This window comes from Carlito syrichta, unplaced genomic scaffold, assembly GCF_000164805.1.
Source record: "Carlito syrichta isolate Samal-C Ts95f unplaced genomic scaffold, Tarsius_syrichta-2.0.1 Scaffold303141, whole genome shotgun sequence".
NCBI classification, from domain to species: domain Eukaryota; kingdom Metazoa; phylum Chordata; class Mammalia; order Primates; family Tarsiidae; genus Carlito; species Carlito syrichta.
In genome coordinates, this window is record NW_007247237.1 from 19310 (window position 1) to 40644 (window position 21335).

The window sequence follows — 21335 nt, forward strand, 5'->3', positions numbered from 1 at the left end:
TTTGACCACTCCTGTGTATATGACCAAGAGTATTAAAGACATATGTCCACGCACAAACTTGTGCAGAAGTACTCACTATAGCATGATTCATAACAGCCAAAACAACCCAAATGTCTATCAGTTGGTGAATGGATAAACAAAATGTGGTACATCCATACAATGGAGTAAAATTTAGTCATAAAAACGAGTACTGACAGATGCTACCACATGGATGAACCTAGAAGATATGCTATGTGAACAAAGCTGACCACAAAAAACCCACATAGTGTACCAGTCCATGTATATGAAATATCTAGGCAAATCCATGAAGACAAAAAGCAGATTAGTAGTCAGTGCCTGGGAGAAAGAGGAATCAAGAGTGGCTTGAACTAATGGTAATGGTCACATAGTCCAGAGAATGTATGAATACCACTGAACTGCACACTTTAAAATGGTTAAGATGGTGAATCTTATGTTATGTAAATTTTGCCACCAAAAAAAAGAGGAATGAAGTGCTGATACATGCCACAATGTGGATGAACCTTGAAAACACTATACTAAGTGAAATAAGTCAGAAACAGAGGCCACCTATAATATTATTCCATTCTCATGAAATGGCCAGAATAGGCAAGTCCATAGAGACAGAAAGTAGACTAGTTGCCAAGGACTAAGGGAAAGAAGGATGGGGGTGACTACCCATGGATACGAGAATTCCTTTTGAGGTGATGAAAGTGTTCTGAAATTAGATAATGGTGATGGTCGTACAACTTACTGAGTGTGCTAAAAACCACTGAACTGTATACTTTACAATGGTGACTTTTATGGCATGCGACTTATATCTCAATTAAACTTTTAAATAAATAAACATAGCGACTGAGTGCTAGTATGTGAGGAAAGAAAGGGAAAAGCAGTAAACTCCAACTACCAGATTTTTTCTTTCCTGGAATGAAGGAGAAAGTTTACTTAGTTAATTACCCCAAGTTCAGCAGTAGAAACAAATGACGCTTGCCAAATGCTTTGCTCCTCCATCCTTTAACAGTTTAAAGGCACAGGCTTACAATTTCACCATTACAGGTTAAGTGGTGGTGTATATGAATTACTTAGAAAGACTTCAGACTCCAGATTTTCTTACCATTATAATTGGCTGCATCAGGATCATCCACATTAATGGCAATGACCTTCCAGTCGGTTTCTCCCTCATCAATCATAGCTAATATGCCCAGAACTTTGACCCTGATTATTTCACCTCTTGCACATACCTGCAAGTCAATAACCAAAGTCAGGACAACACTACAGAATGAAACACTGAAAGAAGTTTAACTTGGTATATAACAGGAAATAAGCAAGATGGCAAGTTTCTGTGAACTGACCTGAGGATTATCTCTTTAAGCAAATTCTTAAATGCTTCATCAGTCCCATAAAGGTTTGGAAACAAAACTTCCAGGTCCTACTTTCTGATAGGTCATAACAAAACCAGTGATATAGTTTAGAGTAATTAATGTTTTTTATGCTATAACTGAATAAGTCCTTCATGGTTTCAAATATATATCTTAATGCACTTTAAGCAAGTCATACAATATGACTTCAAAACTTTATGACTTAAAAGATAGAATGACAATTTTGTTTGCAGTGTTTACGATTTCTCTGAGAAAGATCATAAAGAAGCAACTATAATCAGAATTTTAGAGCAACCCTACCTGATGGAAGAATCCCTACCTAAGTGATGTACTTTGGTTTTGGTCAATTCACTGATCACTCTAAATCATTAGGCATAATGTGCCTGTATTGAGATGAAATTTAGCCGGGCTCGGTGTCTCAACTGTAATTTGCGCCTTGGGAGGCTGAGGTGAGTGGATTGCCTGAGCCTGCAGGTTTGAGACCCGCCTGGGCAACTTGACGAGACCTCATCTCTATAATAAATCAAAAATTAGCCGTGCGTGGTAGCGCGCGCCTGTAGTTCCAGCTACTCGGAAGGCTGAGGTGGAAGGATCGCCGGAGCCCAGCAGGTCGAGGCTGCGGTGGCTGGGAGTGGCCACTGCACTCCAGTCTGGGTGACAGAGTGAGACTCCAACTCAAAAAAAAAAAAAAAAAAAAAGATGAAATTTGCCTTCTGGTACACTTTACCTATTGATTACTTATCTGTTTTCTAAAGCAATACACAACATGTTCAATTCTTCTATCTTTATGTTCAGTCATCACACATGTATACACATTTTTTTTTCCCAGACGAGGTTTTTATTTTTTATTTTTCTGACTCAGAGTCTCACTCTGTCACCGGGTTAGAGTGCAGTAGCATGCTCATGGCCACCACAGCCTCGACCCCCTGGGCTCAGACAATTCTTTAGCCTCAGCCTCCCAAGTAGCTGAAATCTCAGACATGTGCCAACACACTCAGCTAATTTTTTTATTTTTTGTAGTGATGAGGTCTCACCAAGTTGTCCAGGCTGTTCTCAAACCCCTGGGCTTAGGCAATCCTCTCCCCTCACCTCCCAAAGTGCTGGGAATACAGGCATGAGGCACTATGTCCAGCTCAGACTAGGTTTTTTAGATGTACAAAGTATAATATACAAATGCTTAAAATGAAACAAAAGCCTTTATCACCTAAAGAGAAATCACTATTTTATAATAGCCATATGTATGAACTCTGATATAGTTCATTAATATCATTCAACACTAAAGAAAAAAATGTTAAATTTCATTACCTTGCTTCCAATTTCACACACATCAATTGGGTCATTGTCTCCACAGCAGCCAGTATGTTTATCATTGTGTCCTGGGTCTTCCCAAGTCTAAAACAAAATAAAGTTTAGAGTATTCACTCCTATCCATGCTTACTAACAAAATGCATCATGTTGAGGTTAACAGATAACATTTCATGCATCTCCAGCTCTTCCTTCTCATTTTTTTTTAGTTCTTTATTCACATTCAAGAATCTTAACTACACACAATAATTTCAATTAAACACTGGCGCTATTACGTATATAATGCTAAACTAAATTTAAGTCTTAAAACAAATTGATACTATTTGAAACAAACACAACCCAACTATTTAATAAGTAAGACAATGGGCAAACACAAATATAAACCCAAACATTTCCTTCAAAAAAATATTTGTAAAAAACTGATTTGAAGCCTGGCTCGGTGGCTCAGCCTGTAATCCTGCGCCTTTGGGAGGCTGAGGTGAGTGGATTGCCTGAGCCCGTGGATTCGAGACCCACCTGGGCAGCGAGACCTCATCTCTACAATAAATCAAAAAATCAGCTGGGCATGGTAGCGCATGCCTGTAATTCCGGCTACTTGAAAGGCTGAGGCGGAAGGATCACCAGAGCCCAGCAGGTCGAGGCTGCGGTGGCCGGGAGCGGCCACTGCACTCCAGTCTGGGCGACAGAGTGAGACTCCAACTCAAAAAAAAAAAAAAAAAACTGATTTGATGAACTCTTCTAAATCCTTACTGTCTTCTATTAACCAGATTTTCTTTATAATAAATTTCTTTTTTTTTTATAATAAATTTCCACAACAGCGGTAGTTCGGCAGTAATACCAAAATGGAAAGGAAATGTTCTGATGTTAAAAGAGTCATCAGTGACCAGGAGCCAAGACTGAAATGTTTAATCTGGATTTTCTGAAGCTTTAAATGACTGGCTTTCTTCCCTTGCTAAACTCCAAATCAGAGCTCCTGCAGAGCATCTCACAAAGAAACTGACAGCCTGTGCCTGCCAAGAAGTTAGATGTAAAATGTAGCTGCTGTTTTGGTTCTTTTTTTCCTCGGACTGGAACATAATACTTGGATTGTTTGCCTACTCAGCTGAAGTAAAGGCAAAAAAATAAAAGTGAAAGAGGATAAAGGAAGACCATATTCAACAAAGCCAACATTAAGAAAGTAAAAGCCAGCCCACAGAAGATAAGTATTTCAGCAATGTTCTCCCAAAGGGACAATATCTTAAGGCTAAATACTACATCAATTCAAGCACAAGGTGAAGTGTTGTAATTAAGACAGACAAATGACTCTGTGATTACCCAACAATCTAGATGAGTTTGACCTATGTTCTAGTAACTTGCAGGCTGTTTCATAGTAGATTCCACTCACTAGGCTTAATGGTTAATAAAAGCAAACCATGCACCAACAAGAAAAAATTAATTTGAAAATTTAATTAGTGTCACAGCATTAAATCATAGGTGCCACAGCATTAGCCTAGCCAAATCAGAATTAAATAGATGTCACTTACTCATAACAGACATGATTCTAGTGATTCTTTATTCAAATATTAAGTAATAATCTACTACATACTGGCATTATGTTGAGAATAAATTGGTAAACAACACAAATATACCCCTCCTCAAAGTGTTGACTGTTTAAGAAAACAGGATCCCCTCATTACTTTACCTAAAATCAGGACTCTAAACGTAAAAGTCAACAACTAGAATTTGAGTGTGCCAGGCAGGAACTAAGTGCTTTATTTCTCACAAGAGTCACATGAACTAAGTGTGATTACTATCTCAGGGAGGAGACATTCATGTCTCAAGGAGGACGAAAGGGAGGCAAACGAGGTGAGCTAAGAAGCAGCCGTCAGCCGGGTTCGGTGGCTCAGCCTGTAATCCCGCACCTTTGGGAGGCTGAGGTGAGTGGATTGCCTGAGCCCGCAGGTTCGAGACACGCCTGAGCAACTTGGTGAGGCCTCATCTCTACAATAAATCAAAAATTAGCCAGGCGTGGTAGCGCGCGCCTGTAGTTCCAGCTACTTGGAAGGCTGAGTGGAAGGATCACCAGAGCCCAGCAGGTTGAGGCTGCGATGGCAGGGAGCAGCCACTGCACTCCAGTCTGGGCGACAGAGTGAGACTCCAACTCAAAAAAACAAACAAACAAACAAGAAGCAGCTGTCTTTGAATTTGAACCCTGGTCTGTCTGGTTCCAAAAAATCAGTGATTTTAACCACTACTGTGTATTCTCTTTATTAACAGACTTGCCACTCAATGTGCAAAGAAAGAATTTATATATGGTTTATAATCAGTCCACAGAAAAAGAAATATTTCAGCAAAGAATAAAAATAACACTGTAAATACTTATCTTTCAGTTTATCTTGAAAATTAGTTAAGATCGCATTAAAATTAGTGAATTACCCTTATGTTTTTTTAATTTCCTATAGCAAAAATGGTGCTTATATCTTTACTATCAGCAGTAAGTTAACATTTAGTAAGCTAAAAAGAATATTTTCAGCAATTGCATAAAGGCATACCTGAGGGATGGCACCGTAGTTCCAGATATATCCTTTATAAGGGAACAAATTTGCGACATAACGAAGCTTTCCCTTTTTCACATCTTGTTTTATTGGATTTAAAGGATCCTTTGTAGCAATCTGAAATAAAAAATTTCAAATCTCTGTATATTTAGATGTGAAATACTATTCAAATAAGGATTTGAAGAAATGAATTATGGTATCCATGTATCCTAATTCCACTTTAATGATAGATTTTATCCCTAACATTTTTATAATTGAACTAAAAGTGTTTCCATAATCACCAACAAGTGGAAAGCTTACTTGAGGCATATAAGAACTATCAAGAAAGGAAAAGAACATTTACTAACTCCAGAAAGCAAAAAACTAAAATAAGCTAGGATGAGTCCTAACATTTGAGAAATAAAAATAACAAGATTTTTATGAAAAGGGCAAAATAAATATTATCTAACTTCAGCTTTCCCTCAAAGCATCTACAATGATTCAAATATTTGAGTATCTAGTACATGCAAAATGTAGTTACTGTCAAAATATTGGTGATAGCCAGGCTCGGTGGCTCAGCCTGTAATCCCGCGCCTTTGGGAGGCTGAGGTGAGTAGATTGCCTGAGCCCGCGGGTTCGAGACCCGCCTGGGCAGCAAGACCTCATCTCTACAATAAAAATCAAAAAATCAGCCGAGTGTGGTAGTGCATACCTGTAATTTCGGCTACTTGGAAGGCTGAGGCAGAAGGATCGCCGGAGTCCAGCAGTTTGAGGCTGCGGTGGCCAGGAGCGGCCACTGCACTCCAGTCTGGGCGACAGAGTGAGACTCCAAAATATCTTAATAAGTGTCCATAACAAAAAGGCAACTAGGGTAGGTGTCATCAGAAAGAAACTGACAAAATTCAACAGAAATTCTAGTGAGATTATTTGTGGCTAGGGTGACTGAGGAGTCATCAGTGATGGACGTAAAGAGAGTAAAAGGAGAAAAAAAGTAATTCTAGGCTTTCAGAAGGTCAGAAGCAAAGGTGTAGGGAAGGAAAGTTTGGGGGCATATTTGCAAATTGTAAAGGGCTGAGTCTAGCTGGAGACCAGAGGGACGACTGGAAGGCAACAAGAAAACATTGACAGAGGAAAACCCTGGAGTTCAGACCTTTCCTCCTTGAGCAAATCAGTGTGGCTAAATCAAAACCAATGTTCTAACTCTATTATTGTCAGGTGAAACATTACCTCCATTTTCGCATTAGACCAGCGTGGTACTTCAACTACCATGTGGAATACATCCTGAAAAAGCAAAGAGAAGGAGAGATGATCACAGGAGTTAATTTGTTCTCGTATTTCAGGAAGAATGCCCTATTTCATTCAAAGTGAAACTGTTTGTTGTATCAAATCTTTGAAGTCAGTGAATTTTCTACAAAATGCATCCAAAAAAAAGATGGATGAAGAGATAAAGCAATTATAGGAGAATATTAATTGTAGAATCAAGGTGGTGGATGTATGCTTACTCACTGTATAATTCTTTTTCACTTTTCTATATGCCTTACATTTTTATTTCCTTTTTCTCTTTTTTTTTTTTTTGAGTTAGGGGTCTCACTCTGTCACCCAGGCTGGAGTACAGTAGCACAATCATGGCTCACCACAGCCTCAAACTCCTGGGCTCAAGTGAACCTCCTCCCTCGGTCTCCTGAGTAGCTGGGACTACAGGCATATGCCACCACACCTGGCTAATTTAAAAAATTTTTTTAAAGAGACAGCCTATTCCCAGGGGGCTCCTGAACTCTTGGGATCATACAATTATCCTGCCTTGGTATTCCAAAGTGCTAAGATTATAGGCATAAGCCACTGCACACCTGGCCTAAATTTTTCATAATAAAAACTGAGGGTTGGGTACAGTGTGGCTCAAGCCTGTAATCCTAGCACTTTGGGAGGTTGAGGTGAGAGGACTGCCTGAGCCCACGGGTTCGAGAATGGCCTGGGCAACTTGGCGAGGCCTCATCTCTACAATTACAAAAAAAATTAGCCGGGCGTGGTAGTGCACGCCTTTAGTTCCAACTACTTGGAAGGCTGAGGTGGAAGCCGGTTGAAGCTGTAGTGGCTGTGAGCGTGCCATTGCGCTCCAGCTTGGGCGACGGAGTGAGACTCCAACTCAAAAAACCCCCGAAAAACAACAACAACAACAAAAAACTGAGGGGTGGAAAGAATATTTCTAGGAAAGAGGAAAACAGTTTTTAAACAAACTTGTAGCTCTGAAGAAGGCCATAGTCAAAACAGTCATATCCAGGGGCTAATGTCATTGCCTCCAGGTACACTGTGATTACTCAAAACGTATCTGGAGCTTCTATTTCAGAGGCGGTTTACAATATAAACTCCAAATCAATCGAACTACCTGGACATACTTTAATTTTAGCATCAGACAAAATTAATCAGATCACTTACCCAGATTATTCTCCCAATTTGGCTGTTTTTAAAAATAAAGTCCCTCTCAAAAGAACAGAAGCTAGATATTGAAGATAAAATATTATATCCCCAAAATATTTAAATCAATGGCAGTTCTATTGTAATTAGTTGATAGCCTTAAATTGACTACTATAAAGTGAATCACACATTTGGGGGGGAAATTCTCAGAGCTTGCAGTTTATAAACACAATGAAAAATTAATCTATACTCTGTCAACCCATTCTGTACACTTGGAGTTAAATATGGACTTGACATAGGCTCTCTAATGAAAACTGAGCTTTAAATAGCCAGGATATAATTTTTACCAAGGAATAAAACTTTAAACACAGCTTTACAGTTTATAGCCTCTGAAAGGGCCCAGATGAAGCAAAATGTGCAATTACTTTTCTTCTTTTTTTTTGGAAGCAGGATTTATTGAGAGGACAGAAAAGCTCCCACAGTGGAAGGGGACCCAAAGGGGTTGCCCCAATTACTCTTCTATAAAAAATACATTCTAGCCGGGCTCGGTGGCTCAGCCTGTAATCCCGCGCCTTGGGAGGTTGAGGTGAGTGGATTGCCTGAGTCCACGGGTTCAAGACCCACCTGGGCAACTTGTAAGACCTCATCTCTACAATAAATAAAAAAATTAGCTGGGCGTGGTAGCGCGCACCTGTAGTTCCAACTACTTGGAAGGCTGAGGCGGAAGGATCGCCGGAACCCAGCAGGTCAAGGCTGCAGTGGTCGGGCGGCCACTGCACTCCAGACTGGGCAACAGAGTGAGACTCCAACTCAAAAAAAAAAAAAAACCCAAAAAATAAAATAAAATAAAATAAAAAATACATTCTAAGAGTTGATTTCAAATGAAAATCACTTAGTTACACAACTTTTTAGAATTACTTCTTTGCTACTTACCATCAAAAAACAGAAACTGATAAACTACAAGGGAATAAGACAACGGTTTTAAGCCAGTAATTAACCAAGCAGAAAAGCTATACTCATTTATAGTCAAAAGGTAAAACTGGTCAGGTGCAGTGGCTCACTTCTGTAATCCCAGCACTTTGGGAGGCTGAGGCGGGAGGAATGCTTGAGCCCAGGAGTTCAAGACTAGCCTGGGAAACATAGTAGTAAGATCTTGTCTTTAAAAAAAAAAAAAATCAAAAAAATTACCCAGGAGTGGTGGCACATGCCTATAGCAGTCCCAGCTACTAGGGAGGCTGAGGTGGAAGGATCACCTGAACCTAGGAGGTTGAGGCCACAGTGAGCCATGATTGTGCCACTGCACTTTAGCCTAGGCAACAAAGTGTAAAAAATGTTTTTGTAAAAAACAAACAAACAAAAAAAGTGTGTGAAACTTTTGTCCCTTATTTAAGTTCCTGGTCAAACCTTGGGAGACTAAAGCACCCATAGGTTTCTGCTCCAAGTCTCCTTCTGACACCTATTTGATACAAGATAAAAAAAAAAAAAATCCGAAAGAATGGAGATATTTCTTAGTCCAAGACTGTTCTATCCCTGTGTCTCTCTAAAACAATAACCTGATGGTTAAGAAAATATAACAATAATAGTTCACGAGTAGGAAACCTCAGAACCAGTCTTTGATTAAATTTCACTTTATCCACTCATTAAAATACCCTTTGATAAGTTTTCAAGAACTATTTAGCTGGTACCACTTCTCAGGTATAAAAACCTGTGATACAAGAACAAGTCAGGATTTAGTTTTCAGCAGCAACACCCTAAAGCTTCACAAGGTGGCACTGTTACGACATGAACAATTAACTGAAAGGCAAAAGGAGGTTGGTGGTTCTTTTTTTTTTTTTTTAAAGAAAATGCCACCAAATGAATTCGTTGCTTCAAGAAAAATGTAACAAATAGAGCTGAAATCATTAATTCAAAGCCTGGAGACTATATTAAACACTTCAATGGAATTTAGTCATAAATATGTATAAAGTCTCAAAACAGCATTACCTAATATCACAACCCTCCATAACTAATGGGAAAGGAAAAAAATCACAAGGAAGAAAATATCCTTCATAAAATGGTAAGAAAACTCTACTTGGAGTAGAAGAACTACAAAAACCGGAAGGTCTGGTACTTTTTAGAAATTAGCCGAACCCAAAATAGCAAGGAGCGCCTTCAAAAAAAGTCGTAGAGTCAATTCATTCATTTTTTGTAACATGTTATGTATCGTGCACCACCGCTACATTCGAGATGCTTTTCTAGCAATGAACAAAGTAAAAGTTCTTTTAACTCCCTAAGAGTTGGATTTCCAAACTAAGTACGTCCAGCCCGTAGGCCTCAAGATACAGCTTGAAGTCCACAAACAGATGAGGGACTAGCCTGCAAAACAAATGTTCAAACTGAACGTTTAGCGTGTTTTCAAAAGCAAGTAAATGCTACAGTAATTACTGTTCTTGCTTTCTTAAGAGATGGGGGTCTCACTTTGCAGCCCAGGTTCGAGTGTAGTGATGCGATCATAACTCACTCCAGTCTTAAACGCCTGGGCTCAAATGATCCTCCTGCTGCAGCCCTCCAAATAGCTGGGACTATAGGCACACACCGCCACGCCAGGCTGATTTTTAAATTATTTTTTTGGAAATGAGGGCTCACTCTGCTTCTCAGGCCAGTCTTGAACTCCTGGACTCAAGCAATCTTCTCACCTAAGCCTCCCAAGTAGCTGGAACTATAGGTGCGAGCCATCATGTCTGGTTCTGTACTTCTTTTTTATTTTTTGAGTTGGAGTCCCACTCTGTCCTACAGGCTAGAGTGCAGTGACATGCTTATGGCCATCATAGCCTCGACCTGCTGGGCTCCGGCAATCCTTCGCCTCAGCCTTCCAAGTAGCTGGAATTACAGGCATGCACCACCACATCCAGCTAATTTTTTTGATTTATTGTAGAGATGAGGGCTCGCCAAGTTGCCCAGGCTGGTCTCGAACCCGTGGACTCAGGCAATCCTCTCACCTCAGCTTCCCAAAGTACTGGGATTATAGGCGTGAGCCACCGCACCCAGCCTGTACTTGTTTTTTAAAGCATTGACTTTATAGTGGCCTTTAGTCATTCTTTTCTCCATTAACAAGTAACATAAAAGAGAACATCTGTAACTATTCTGTATGTATAAATAAGAAAGAGGAGTGTTCTTCATACTTTCTACTAAACAACAATTTACTTCTCTTAGACATCATGGCTACAAGTCAAGGAATTGCCACTAGGTGAACAATAATATTTTAAATTTTTCAGGGCAACTGATAAGAGAAATTCAACCAATTACTCCACTGCTATAAAAACTTGTACTGTTTAGACATGCATTCAAATATTTCCAGTGTTTATACACTTTAAAAATACTTAGATGAGATTTTAAGAAATGTAGTACCATCAAGTTACAAACTCAAGTTACAAACTCGTGCCTTCTTTCTTCAATCCCCACTGGTTTCAACTGTTACTTGGCTCAATCCTGAATTAATTGTCTTATCCTCATCGTTAGGACTTCCCAGAACTCTATTCTCCACTTCTACCATGAGACTAGATTCCCAGTCTTTGCTCTGGCATCAGAGTTCTCAGCTCCCTGTTTGTAGTTTTAGAGAAAAGACGAAGGAGATGAGTATCCCTTGAGGGATAATTTTGATTAACTTGTAGAAGGTGGGGGAAAGGCAAGCTATAGCTTTAGCTCTGACTTCCCAAAGTCAAAAACATAGGAGGTGATCTCACTTCCTCGACTGATAATCATTTCATCAAGCAGCAAGGATGTTATAAAATGTTAAAGATGTCCACTGAGTGCAGTGGCTGTTCATGCCTGTAATCCCAGCACCTTGGAAGGTCAAGGTGAGAGGATTGCTTGAGCTCAGGAATTTAAGACCAACCTAGGCCACATAAAAAGACCATGTCTCTACAAAAAATTAAAAAATCAGTCAGGTGTGGTGGCAAGTGCCCATAGTTCCAGCTACTCAGGAAGCTGAGGCAGAAGGATAACCTAGGTCCAGAAGGTGGAGGCTGCCATGAGCCATGACTGTACTCTGGCCTGGGTGAAAGTGAGACCCCAACTCAAGGGAAAAAAAAAAAGATGTTAAAGATGTTCAGATTCTAAGGAAAATGGAAATGTAACGAGTCTAAATTATATCACTCCATGGATCAAAAAGATTTAAAATAAAATTGCTTCAGTAGCAGCAGAACTATCTCCTATATCTTGGTTAGGCTCATAACTTCATTGATTAAAAAGAAATATTATAGGAGTGTGGTGAGGACAGGTCTCATTCCCAAACTGGTCAGTGCTCTCATGGACAGGACAGTAAAACATACTCTTAAATAATTATATTTCATCTCTGAAGTTTTGTTTTGTTTTTTTGAGTTAGCGTCTCACTCCCATCCAGGTTGAATCTTAGTAGTAAAGTTAAATGTGTCTTTACTGAAACTCAGGAATGCCTCACGACTTATGATCCATTTCCAACACTGGATCTAGTGAATATGACGTGCTGTATTCCAGAATTACACAGGTGGCCAAAACTAGCATTTTCAAGTCATCTTAGCATGTTTCTCTAGATAATTTCAGAAATCAAGTAAATATTAGACACAAAGAAATTTTTTAAAACATCATCCTTTTGATCTCACTACCCATTTTATTTTATTGCTTTGCAATAACATTTGGAGAAAGATAGTGGAGCTAGAGAGAATTTTCTTCTAAATTCATTCAGAGATTAAACATAAAGCAAGAAACCAATACAAATCAAGAGAAGCTCTACTTGTTTTTGCAGGGGGAAGGATTTCTAGAGTAGTTCTGGAATATAAAATCCCTGTCAGAAGAACTCACATAGTTGTTAAGAAAATGCTCCACCCTCCTAAAGGTGCTTTTGAAAAGGTAAACCAGATTTTATAAATTCCAATAATATTTTATCTTTTTATTTTTTTTTTGAGTTGGAGTCTCACTCTGTCGCCCAGACTGGAGTGCAGTAGCCGCTCCCAGCCACCGCAGCCTCGACCTGCTGGGCTCTGGCGATCCTTCCGCCTCAGCCTTCCGAGTAGCCAGAATTACAGGCGTGCACTACCACACCCGGCTAATTTTTTTGATTTATTGTAGAGATGAGGTCTCGCCTACCCAGGCGGGTCTCGAACCCGCGGGCTCAGGCAATCCACTCACCTCAGCCTCCCAAAGGCGCGGGATTACAGGCTGAGCCACTGAGCGCGGCTTATTATTTTATCTTATCCAGTGCTCACCAAGTGACAATGGCTCTTACTCCTTACTTTTAAGTTTTGGTTGTAGAGTTGGTTATATGATTATAGAAGGACATACTCTAAGTTGTTAAAAGTTAATAGATCCCTGAATATTTTGTCAATAGTGACAAAAGTCTATTTGAGAAGCTAACAGAAATATGACAACCAAAGTTTATATTGTTGTGCTCCTTATTCATTTAGCAACGAAAAACATGATTTATACCAGTCAAAAAAACTTTGCTCAACAACTTGTGTTAAGAGTCTGGGGGACAGTTCCTTTCAGCCAGAACCACCATCTTCCAGTAATTTACCAAAATGATGAACACAAAGGGAAAGAGGAGGGACACCCGGTATATGTTCTCCAGCCCATTTAGAAAACATGGAGTTGTTCCTTTGGCCACATACATGCAAATCTACAAAAAAGGTGATGTTGTAGACATCAAGGGAATGAGTGCTGTTCAGAAAGTAATGCCCCACTAATGTTACCATGGCGAGACAGGAAGTCTACAATGTCACCCAGCATGCTGTGGGCATTGTTGTTAAGGAACAAGTCAAGGGCAAGATTCTTGCCAAGAATTAATGTGTGTATTGAGTATATTAAGCACTCTAAGAGTCAAGAAAGCTCCCTGAAACATGTGAAGGAAAATGACCAGAAAAAGAAAGGAACCAAGGAGAAGGGCACCTGGGTTCAGTTGAAACGCCAGCCTCCCCTACTCAAAGGAGCACACTTCATGAGAACCAATGGAAAGGAGCCTGAGCTTCTGGAACTTATTCCTTATGAATTCATGGTGTCCTAGGTGTAAAAAAATAAAAGATCTCTGGACCATTAAAAAAAAAAAAGAGTCTGGAGGGGACAGGTAACCTATTAAAAAAAAAAATACACACAAAATTTTCAGTAATACTCAACTGTTTTCTAGCCACACCAAATTTCTACATAGCATTTCAAACAAATTCCTATATTTGTTAATATACACACCACAGCCAGGCTCAGTGGTTCAGCCTGTAATCCCGCACTTTGGGAGGCCGAGGTGAGTGGATTGCCTGAGCCTGCGGGTTTGAGACCCGCCTGGGCAACTTGGTAAGACCTCATCTCTACAATAAATCAAAAAATTAGCCGGGCGTGGTAATGCACGCCTGTAGTTCCAGCTACTTGGAAGGCTGAGGCGGAAGGATCGCTGGAGTCTAGCAGGTCAAGGCTGTGGTGGCCGGGAGCGTGCTACTGTACTCCAGTCTGCGACAGAGTGAGACTCCAACTCAATATACACACCACATGCATCTATATAAAGCAATAACAATCTGTCATGCCACGACTAAAAATCAGTTCCTATTTTTTCCCTTCACATAAAGCTTTAGGATGACTAAATTTTGAAAACTGATATTCTAACCATAACCTGTTTCTTTTCTTCTCTTTATAAAATCAAGCAAAAGGGTTTATATTTTCAGTTGTCAAATTTTTCTGTGATTTGCAATGACTAATAATTTTGACCATGGAAACTTTCCCAAGAAAAATACACATTTAATTATCAAGCTGCAGAAAATATTCTGTTAAATTTCTGAAATATCAGCTTGTTTGGTTAAAAGCTTACTTTCTTTTAGAAGGGAAAAAAAGAAACATTGTTCCATATATGTTTCTATATACATGCTCTCAAAAGTCACTGAAAACAAAAAGAATCCTACATTTTCAGAACCAGGATTTAACATGGAAGTAGAATAGAAAAAACATCAAACTTCTAAAATCAAAACACCAAGTCATGATATTTGAGCACTTTAAAATTTTTTATCTACCCAATGTTTCATACTGTTTATACCATGTTCGGGATTCTTCAAATTTCTGGTATCTCAGAAGTTCTGTTAGAAGATACTCTAAGCTATAGTTGCTTTTATATTTGATCCCAAAATTGACCAGGGCAAAAGACATCCCTACAATTGACAAGTTCAGTGAGTCCTTGCCTTTGCCTTCTCTATTGGATCTGGAAATAATTCAAGTATCTGATTTACACGAATTTGCAGTCCTTGCTGGATTGATTACCTAATGGCATATACCAAACTGCATGCTGTCCACACTGAAAGGTCCTGGCATGAATATAAGCTGTTGGCCATCTTTCCTTAGTGGAGCTGAGTTGTATTAAAGGGACATTCTCACTCAATAATCACATTCCCTCATTATGACCTCTCAGATGAGTGACCATATTAGGGATAAAGTCTAGGGCCAAGTTCATGAGAATATATTGATATAAACTTAATCACATTGGAATTTAAAAAGAAAAAGCACATTTTTCTGTAACAAATCGAGTTAATCAGATTTTTATTTGTTTAGGCTATAATCCAAAACAACTTGTCTACCACACCCATATTTGTGTTGCAAAAAATAATTTCCTTAAAAGCAAAAGAACTCTTTCCGGTCTCTCAGGCAGGAATCAGAAGCACTGAGGTCCACTGAGGACTAGACCACTGGTAAAATCCAGAATAGTCCCAAGAGCTTATGCTTTTGAGCTGGGACACAGCAGGACAAGGGCTGTCTTCATTTGAGTAATCCACTTTATAGACACAACCAGTCCCTTATGAGACTTCAGTGTCACAGAGTAATCTGAGTGAAGATGTTTTACACAACATCAAAAAGTAGTTTCATATTTTGGAAATAAGCAATAAGAGTAGGTGCCACAACTACTACAATCATTCTGGCCCTTGGTCAGAAAAAATTATTGTCCAATTACTTATGAACACTGTAAAATAGCTATATGTCAAGAAAATGCTGTCCCTCTTTATACCCATATGCCAGGGTACTATTAATAAACTTCAGGTCATCATCCTATATCTCTTCCTTACTCAAAAAGGTCTGAGATACTACTGCAAAGTACTTTATAGTATGATATGCATACTATTATACAACAAGCAGAGAATTCAAGACAACCTCCTAAGAATGAGGCCTATTCAAGAGAAAAGGATTCTGCAGTTTATAACAACTCCCAGGAAATCAGATGTAACAAATTAAGAGTCTCTGAATACAACTTTGAGATTCCCACAGGAAAATATGCCAATTAGAGGGCCCTCCTGCAACTTTGGCACATAATTGGCCTTGGGCTGTTTGCTTCCTTGCCTCCATGTGGATCCCAGCTCAGGATGCTTCTCTAAAGCAATATGTAAAATGGATTTTCTGCCAGCATTTAAGTGTCAGTACAAAACCACAGCAAACTTCCTGGTAGAAACACAATGAATCTGTCTATTTCCAAGTGACAGTCAAGCCCAGAAACACACAAGAACAAAAATTCATCTTTAATATTATTCTAGATGTGCACTGGACAGTGATGTTCACATGTGTTATGTACTGACATTCAGCTAAGGAAGGTCAATAACCTATGAAGCTTTTATTATTTTTTTTTTTTTGAGTCGGAGTCTCACTCTGTTGCCCAGACTGGAGTGCAGTGGCCACTCCCGGCCACCAGAGCCTCGACTGCTGGGCTCCGGAGATCCTTCCGCCTCAGCCTTCCGAGTAGCTGGAATTACAGGCGTGCGCTACCACGCCCGGCTGATTTTTGTTTTTTTTTTATTGTAGAGATGAGGTCTCGCTGCCCAGGCGGGTCTCGAACCCACTGGCTCAGGCAATCCACTCACCTCTGCCTCCCAAAGATGCGGGATTACAGGCTGAGCCACCAAGCCCGGCAACCTATGAAGCTTTTACAACTCAAAAAGCTTTGCACTCAAACTTGAATCAAACTTCCTTACTGAAGGAAAAAAAAATTAAAAGGTGTAAAGAGATTACAAACTTCTCCCATTAGAAAGTAATCCAAAAAAGATGTGCTTTTTAATTTTTATTTATTTGAGTCAGGGTTTCACTCTGTTACACAGGCTGGAGTGCAGTGGCATGATCACAGCTACTGCAGCCTTGACCTGCTGGGCTCAGGTAATCCTTCCACTTCAGCCTTCCAAGTGCAGGGACTACAGGTGGAGGCCACCATACCCAGCTACTTTTTTGATTTATTGTAGAGATAAAGTCTCGCCATGTTGCCCAGGCTAGTCTCGAATTCCTGTGCTCAGGCAATCCTTTCACCTCGGCCTCAAAAAGTGCTGGGATTATAGGCATGACCCACTATGCCTGGCCAAGATGTGTTTTTTAAAAGTAACTAAAGTAGCGGGGCTTGGTGGCTCAGCCTGTAATCCCGCGCCTTTGGGAGGCTGAGGTGAGTGGATTGCCTAAGCCCGCGGGTTCGAGACCCGCCTGGGCAGCGAGACCTCATCTCTACAATAAATCAAAAAATCAGCCGGGCGTGGTAGCGCATGCCCGTAATTCTGGCTACTCGAAAGCCTGAGGCGGAAGGATCACCGAAGCCCAGCAGGTCGAGGCTGCGGTGGCCGGGAGCGGCCACTACTTGGAAGGATGAGGTGAACCACCTGAGCCCAGGAGGTTTAGGCTGGGGTGAGCCATGATTGTGTCACTGTACTCCAGTGAGACTCCAACTCAAAAAAAAGGAAAAAAGGAAAATAAAATCATGAATTACTGGTAATCCCACCACCCAAGGAACACAAATATTTTAGTATATATAATTGTATTTCTATTTATTTGTTTTTCTAAGATAGAGTCTCACTATGCTTCACAGGCTGCTCTCAGCCTCCCAAACAGCTGGGATAACAGGCACATGGCTATTTTGATATTTATAGTTATAGACTTTTTCCCCTAGAAGACTATATATTCTTACCTATTTGTGGTAAACTAATCTGTGCCAAAGTTAGATTTTTTTTCAGATCACAGGTATATACAGGAACAGCTATTTCCTTATAGAAGTCTGTGTACTTGACTTTATTAATACTATTTGCAAATATTTTTTTTTTCTTACTTTTTTTAGAGACAGGATCTCACTGTTACCCAGGTTGGAGTGCAATGGTACAATCATAGCTCACTGCTGCCTTGATATTTGCAAATCTCAATTCTACTAGCCCATTACTGAATTTTCCTGTACTTACTGAATAATCTAGTTTATTTTTACTGTTTAATAAACATCTCACAGCCAAAATTCTGTGCTGCCTACCTGGCTTCTTTTAAAACCACTAATGAAGTACTAAGATTTAGTTCCAAATACACATACAGAAAAGACCAATGTAATATTTTTTTTTTAACCAAGGCAGCTTAAAAACTTCCTTTTATTCCTTCTCCAACTTCATTGCCTTTTTTTTTGAGTTAGAGTCGCACTCTGTCACCCAGGCTGGAGTGTAGTGGCACACTCACAGCCACTGCAGCAGCCTCTATCTGTTGGGCTCAGGTGATCCTTCCACTTCAGTCTTCCAAGTAGCTGGAACTACAGGTGCACACCACCATGGATGGCTAATTTTTTGATTTATTGTAGATACGAGGTCTCAAAATGTTGCCCAGTTTGGTCTTGAACCTTTGGGCTCAGGCAATTCTCTTGCCTCCACCTCCCAAAGTGCTGGGATTACAGGCATGAGTCACCACACCCGGCTACTTCTTTAACCAAATCATCTTGTTTTAATATTAATTTCTCATTTAGTCAATGAACTTTTAACTCACAGCAAAATAAGGCATTTTAAGCATTTGCTAGGCAACATGTAAGAAAATTCTTATGTAGAACCTGGTGATCTAAGTGAAGAGACTGTCCAAAAGACAGAGATGCCTTACCTTATCAGCATAAATTGGAACATCATGAAATGGAGATATATATTGGCCTTTTTCATTTTCTGCAAAATAAATTAGAAAAAGTTATTACTATGATTAATTATATTGCCAAAAGCACACAGTACACATTTATTTATACCAAGATTTTATTCTCATGCCAGAAAACCTGGTTATATGCTTCACTTCTCCTGACTCTCCTCCAAGACTGGGTTGGGTTTTTATCTGTGGACTCCACAGGCATCTAATAGGTATCAATTCCTATACTGATAGCAGGGACCACCATATACAACTCTGTATCCCCTAAACCCAGCAGTACTTAGTACACAAAAGGTGAGCAAGTTGTTCTGGATTTATCTTATGTCTAGCAGTTTATTATGAAGTACTCAAGGAGGAGTGAGGGAACCAATTTGCTAAATTATAAACATGTTGCTTTAAGTGATGTCCCAGGATGATGATTTTCTTTAGGGATATTCAAGTTGCAACAAACATCTTCACAGTAATTTCCATATTCTAGACACCAAACTATATCCAAAAAGTAATTTTAAAACTTCCCCACAATTCTTTAGGAAAACCAAGGGCCTGTCTACACTGTATCTCTTCAAGTTTGAAAATCAAAATGGAATAGAAAAAACTGAACAGTGGTCACATCCAAATTGATTCCCTTCAGAGTCAACTTGACTTTGTGGTCTGTTCAATCCTCATCAGTTTTAAAGAAATTGACAAATGTAACATTAGAAAGGTCAAAAAAATTTACTTTAACTATTAAGAAAGAATGCTGAGAAATTTGTGGTTTTTTTAAAAAAAGCACTTCAAGGCCTGGCATGGTGGCTCACACCTGTAATTCCAGTACATTGAGAAGCAGAGGTGGGAGGATTGCTTGAGCCCAGGAGTTCGAGACCAGCCTGGGCAACACAGCAAGATCTCATCTCTACAATCAATCACCAGGCACCTATAGTCCCAGTTACTTGGGAGGAAGGGGTGAACCACCTGAGCCCAGGAGGTTTAGGCTCGGGTGAGCCATGATTGTGTCACTGTACTCCAGTGTAGGTAACAGAGTGAGATCCTCGACTCAAAAAAAAAAAAGCACTTCACATTTGATAATTATATAATTGGTCTTAATTATTGGCATTTCTTAAGTTCCAGAGAGTTTCCATTTGATAAAGTTACTTTAGCCAAAGTCAAGGAATGGTTTTGCCTCCCAAAATGGTCATCAAGTATCCACTGCCAATAAATAATCTAAGTAAAAAAGTATGTTTGTTCTGCATATATAGCTTGAAGACAATTACCCAGATGATCCCCTCACCGTGAAACCACTCCTGTAAACCCTTCCTACAGAGATTCTAGAGCTAACACTATTTCCATAAAAACAGTTCAGTGAACTATTAGTCAAAAGTTCTTGCACTGCTCTTGTTGCTTAATTCCAAAATTAAATAATATGGGAGCCCTTCCCTTCCTGGATTTTACCTGATTTTTTTTTTTTTTTTTTTTGAGTTGGCGTCTCACTCTGTCATTCAGACTGGAGTGCAGTGGCCGCTCCCAGCCACCACAGCCTCGACCTGCTGGGCTCCGGCGATCCTTCCGCCTCCGCCTTCCGAGTAGCTGGAACTACAGGCGCGCGCTACCACGCCCGGCTAGTTTTTGATTTATTGTAGAGATCAGGTCTCGCCAGGTTGCCCAGGTGGGTCTCGAACCCTCAGGCTCAGGCAATCCACTCACCTCAGCCTCCCAAAGGCGCGGGATTACAGGCTGAGCCACCGAGCCCGGTTTACCTGATATTTTAAACTCCAGCTAGATGTGCAAGCTCTAGGGTTCATTCTCTTTTTCCTCCCACACGAGGCTACTTTTTGCTAGCTTAGTCCATTCCTTCAAAGTATATTCCCATTTCTCCCCTCTATCTCCCCCTCCCTGCCCTTTATACACCAATTCAGAGTTCTCTGCACCTGCCCATTTCCTTCCGAATAGTGCTGTAAAGAGGTCAAAAATAGAAGCAGCTCTGGCGATACATTTTCGAACGCCTCTGTTATCACCAATAATCTATTTCTAGGAGATGTTGGGGACGCCGGTAGGGGATAAAGAAAAACCCCAGGTAGCTTTCCTCCACCTGCAAGGCAGGAAGAGGAGGTGCCCAAGGAACGTCCAACGCGCCGGTCCGCAGCCTCCTCGCTTCCAAGTGCCGCCCTAGGGCAGGACTTGGGTTGGGGCATCTCCGAGACGCCGAGTTCAGCACTAGGTAAAAACTTGGCACTTTCTTCCTCGCGCTTTCCAGACTGACGTCATGTTTGACCGAGGGGGAAGGGGAACAGCTTTCTGTTTCAGAAGGAGCATTCCCAGCATCAGCGTTGCGGGAAAGCACGCGGCGGGATAGGCAGGGGCGCGACCCGCACCCCAGGAAACCGGTCCAGCGCCTCCACCCGCGAGGCTTCAGATCCGGGTCTCGGTTTCCCCTGGGGTGGGGGGACTGACGCCGCTCAGCACTGACAATCTGAGCCACAGCGGCGGAATTAAGGTCTTTAGGAAGTCACCGCCCCCGGCCCTCCAAACCGAGCAATCCTCTTACGGGGATTATTTTACCTCCAGACACCTTTCTAGGGTGACTCGGTGATTTCCTTTTCCCTTTGGAGTCTGCCCGAGCTGGACACCTGCCACACGAGCCCCGCCCGGGTTCGGGTCCCCAGGAGAGAGTGAAACGGGAACATTTCCCTTTAGCGGAGGGGACGCTGCGGGACCGACCTCGCCGCCCCGCCCGCCGGCGGGCAGTGTGCAATGCGCGGGCCGGCCAGGCCCAGGCGACGGGCCCGAGGAGCCCGGCAGGCGCAGGGACAAGGGGCAGAGCGCGGGCCGCACCCGCCCGAGGCAGCGAGGCCCGGGAATGAATGGGGGGGCG

General features: G+C 40.9%; 1 protein-coding gene across 1 annotated transcript in view; it reads right to left on the reverse strand.

The window, feature by feature from the left end:
- Positions 1-18507, reverse strand: part of PPA1 (pyrophosphatase (inorganic) 1) — a 29978-nt gene extending 11471 nt beyond the window's left edge. The window contains exons 1-5 of the mRNA XM_021712230.1: positions 18455-18507; positions 6422-6475; positions 5213-5332; positions 2682-2768; positions 1112-1238 (exon numbers count right to left, since the gene is read on the reverse strand). Of these exons, the coding sequence (XP_021567905.1) occupies positions 1112-1238; positions 2682-2768; positions 5213-5332; positions 6422-6463 (376 nt within the window). The 5' untranslated portion in view covers positions 6464-6475; positions 18455-18507. The remainder of the gene's footprint in view (positions 1-1111; positions 1239-2681; positions 2769-5212; positions 5333-6421; positions 6476-18454) is intronic.
- Between the last annotated feature and the right edge of the window lie 2828 nt (positions 18508-21335).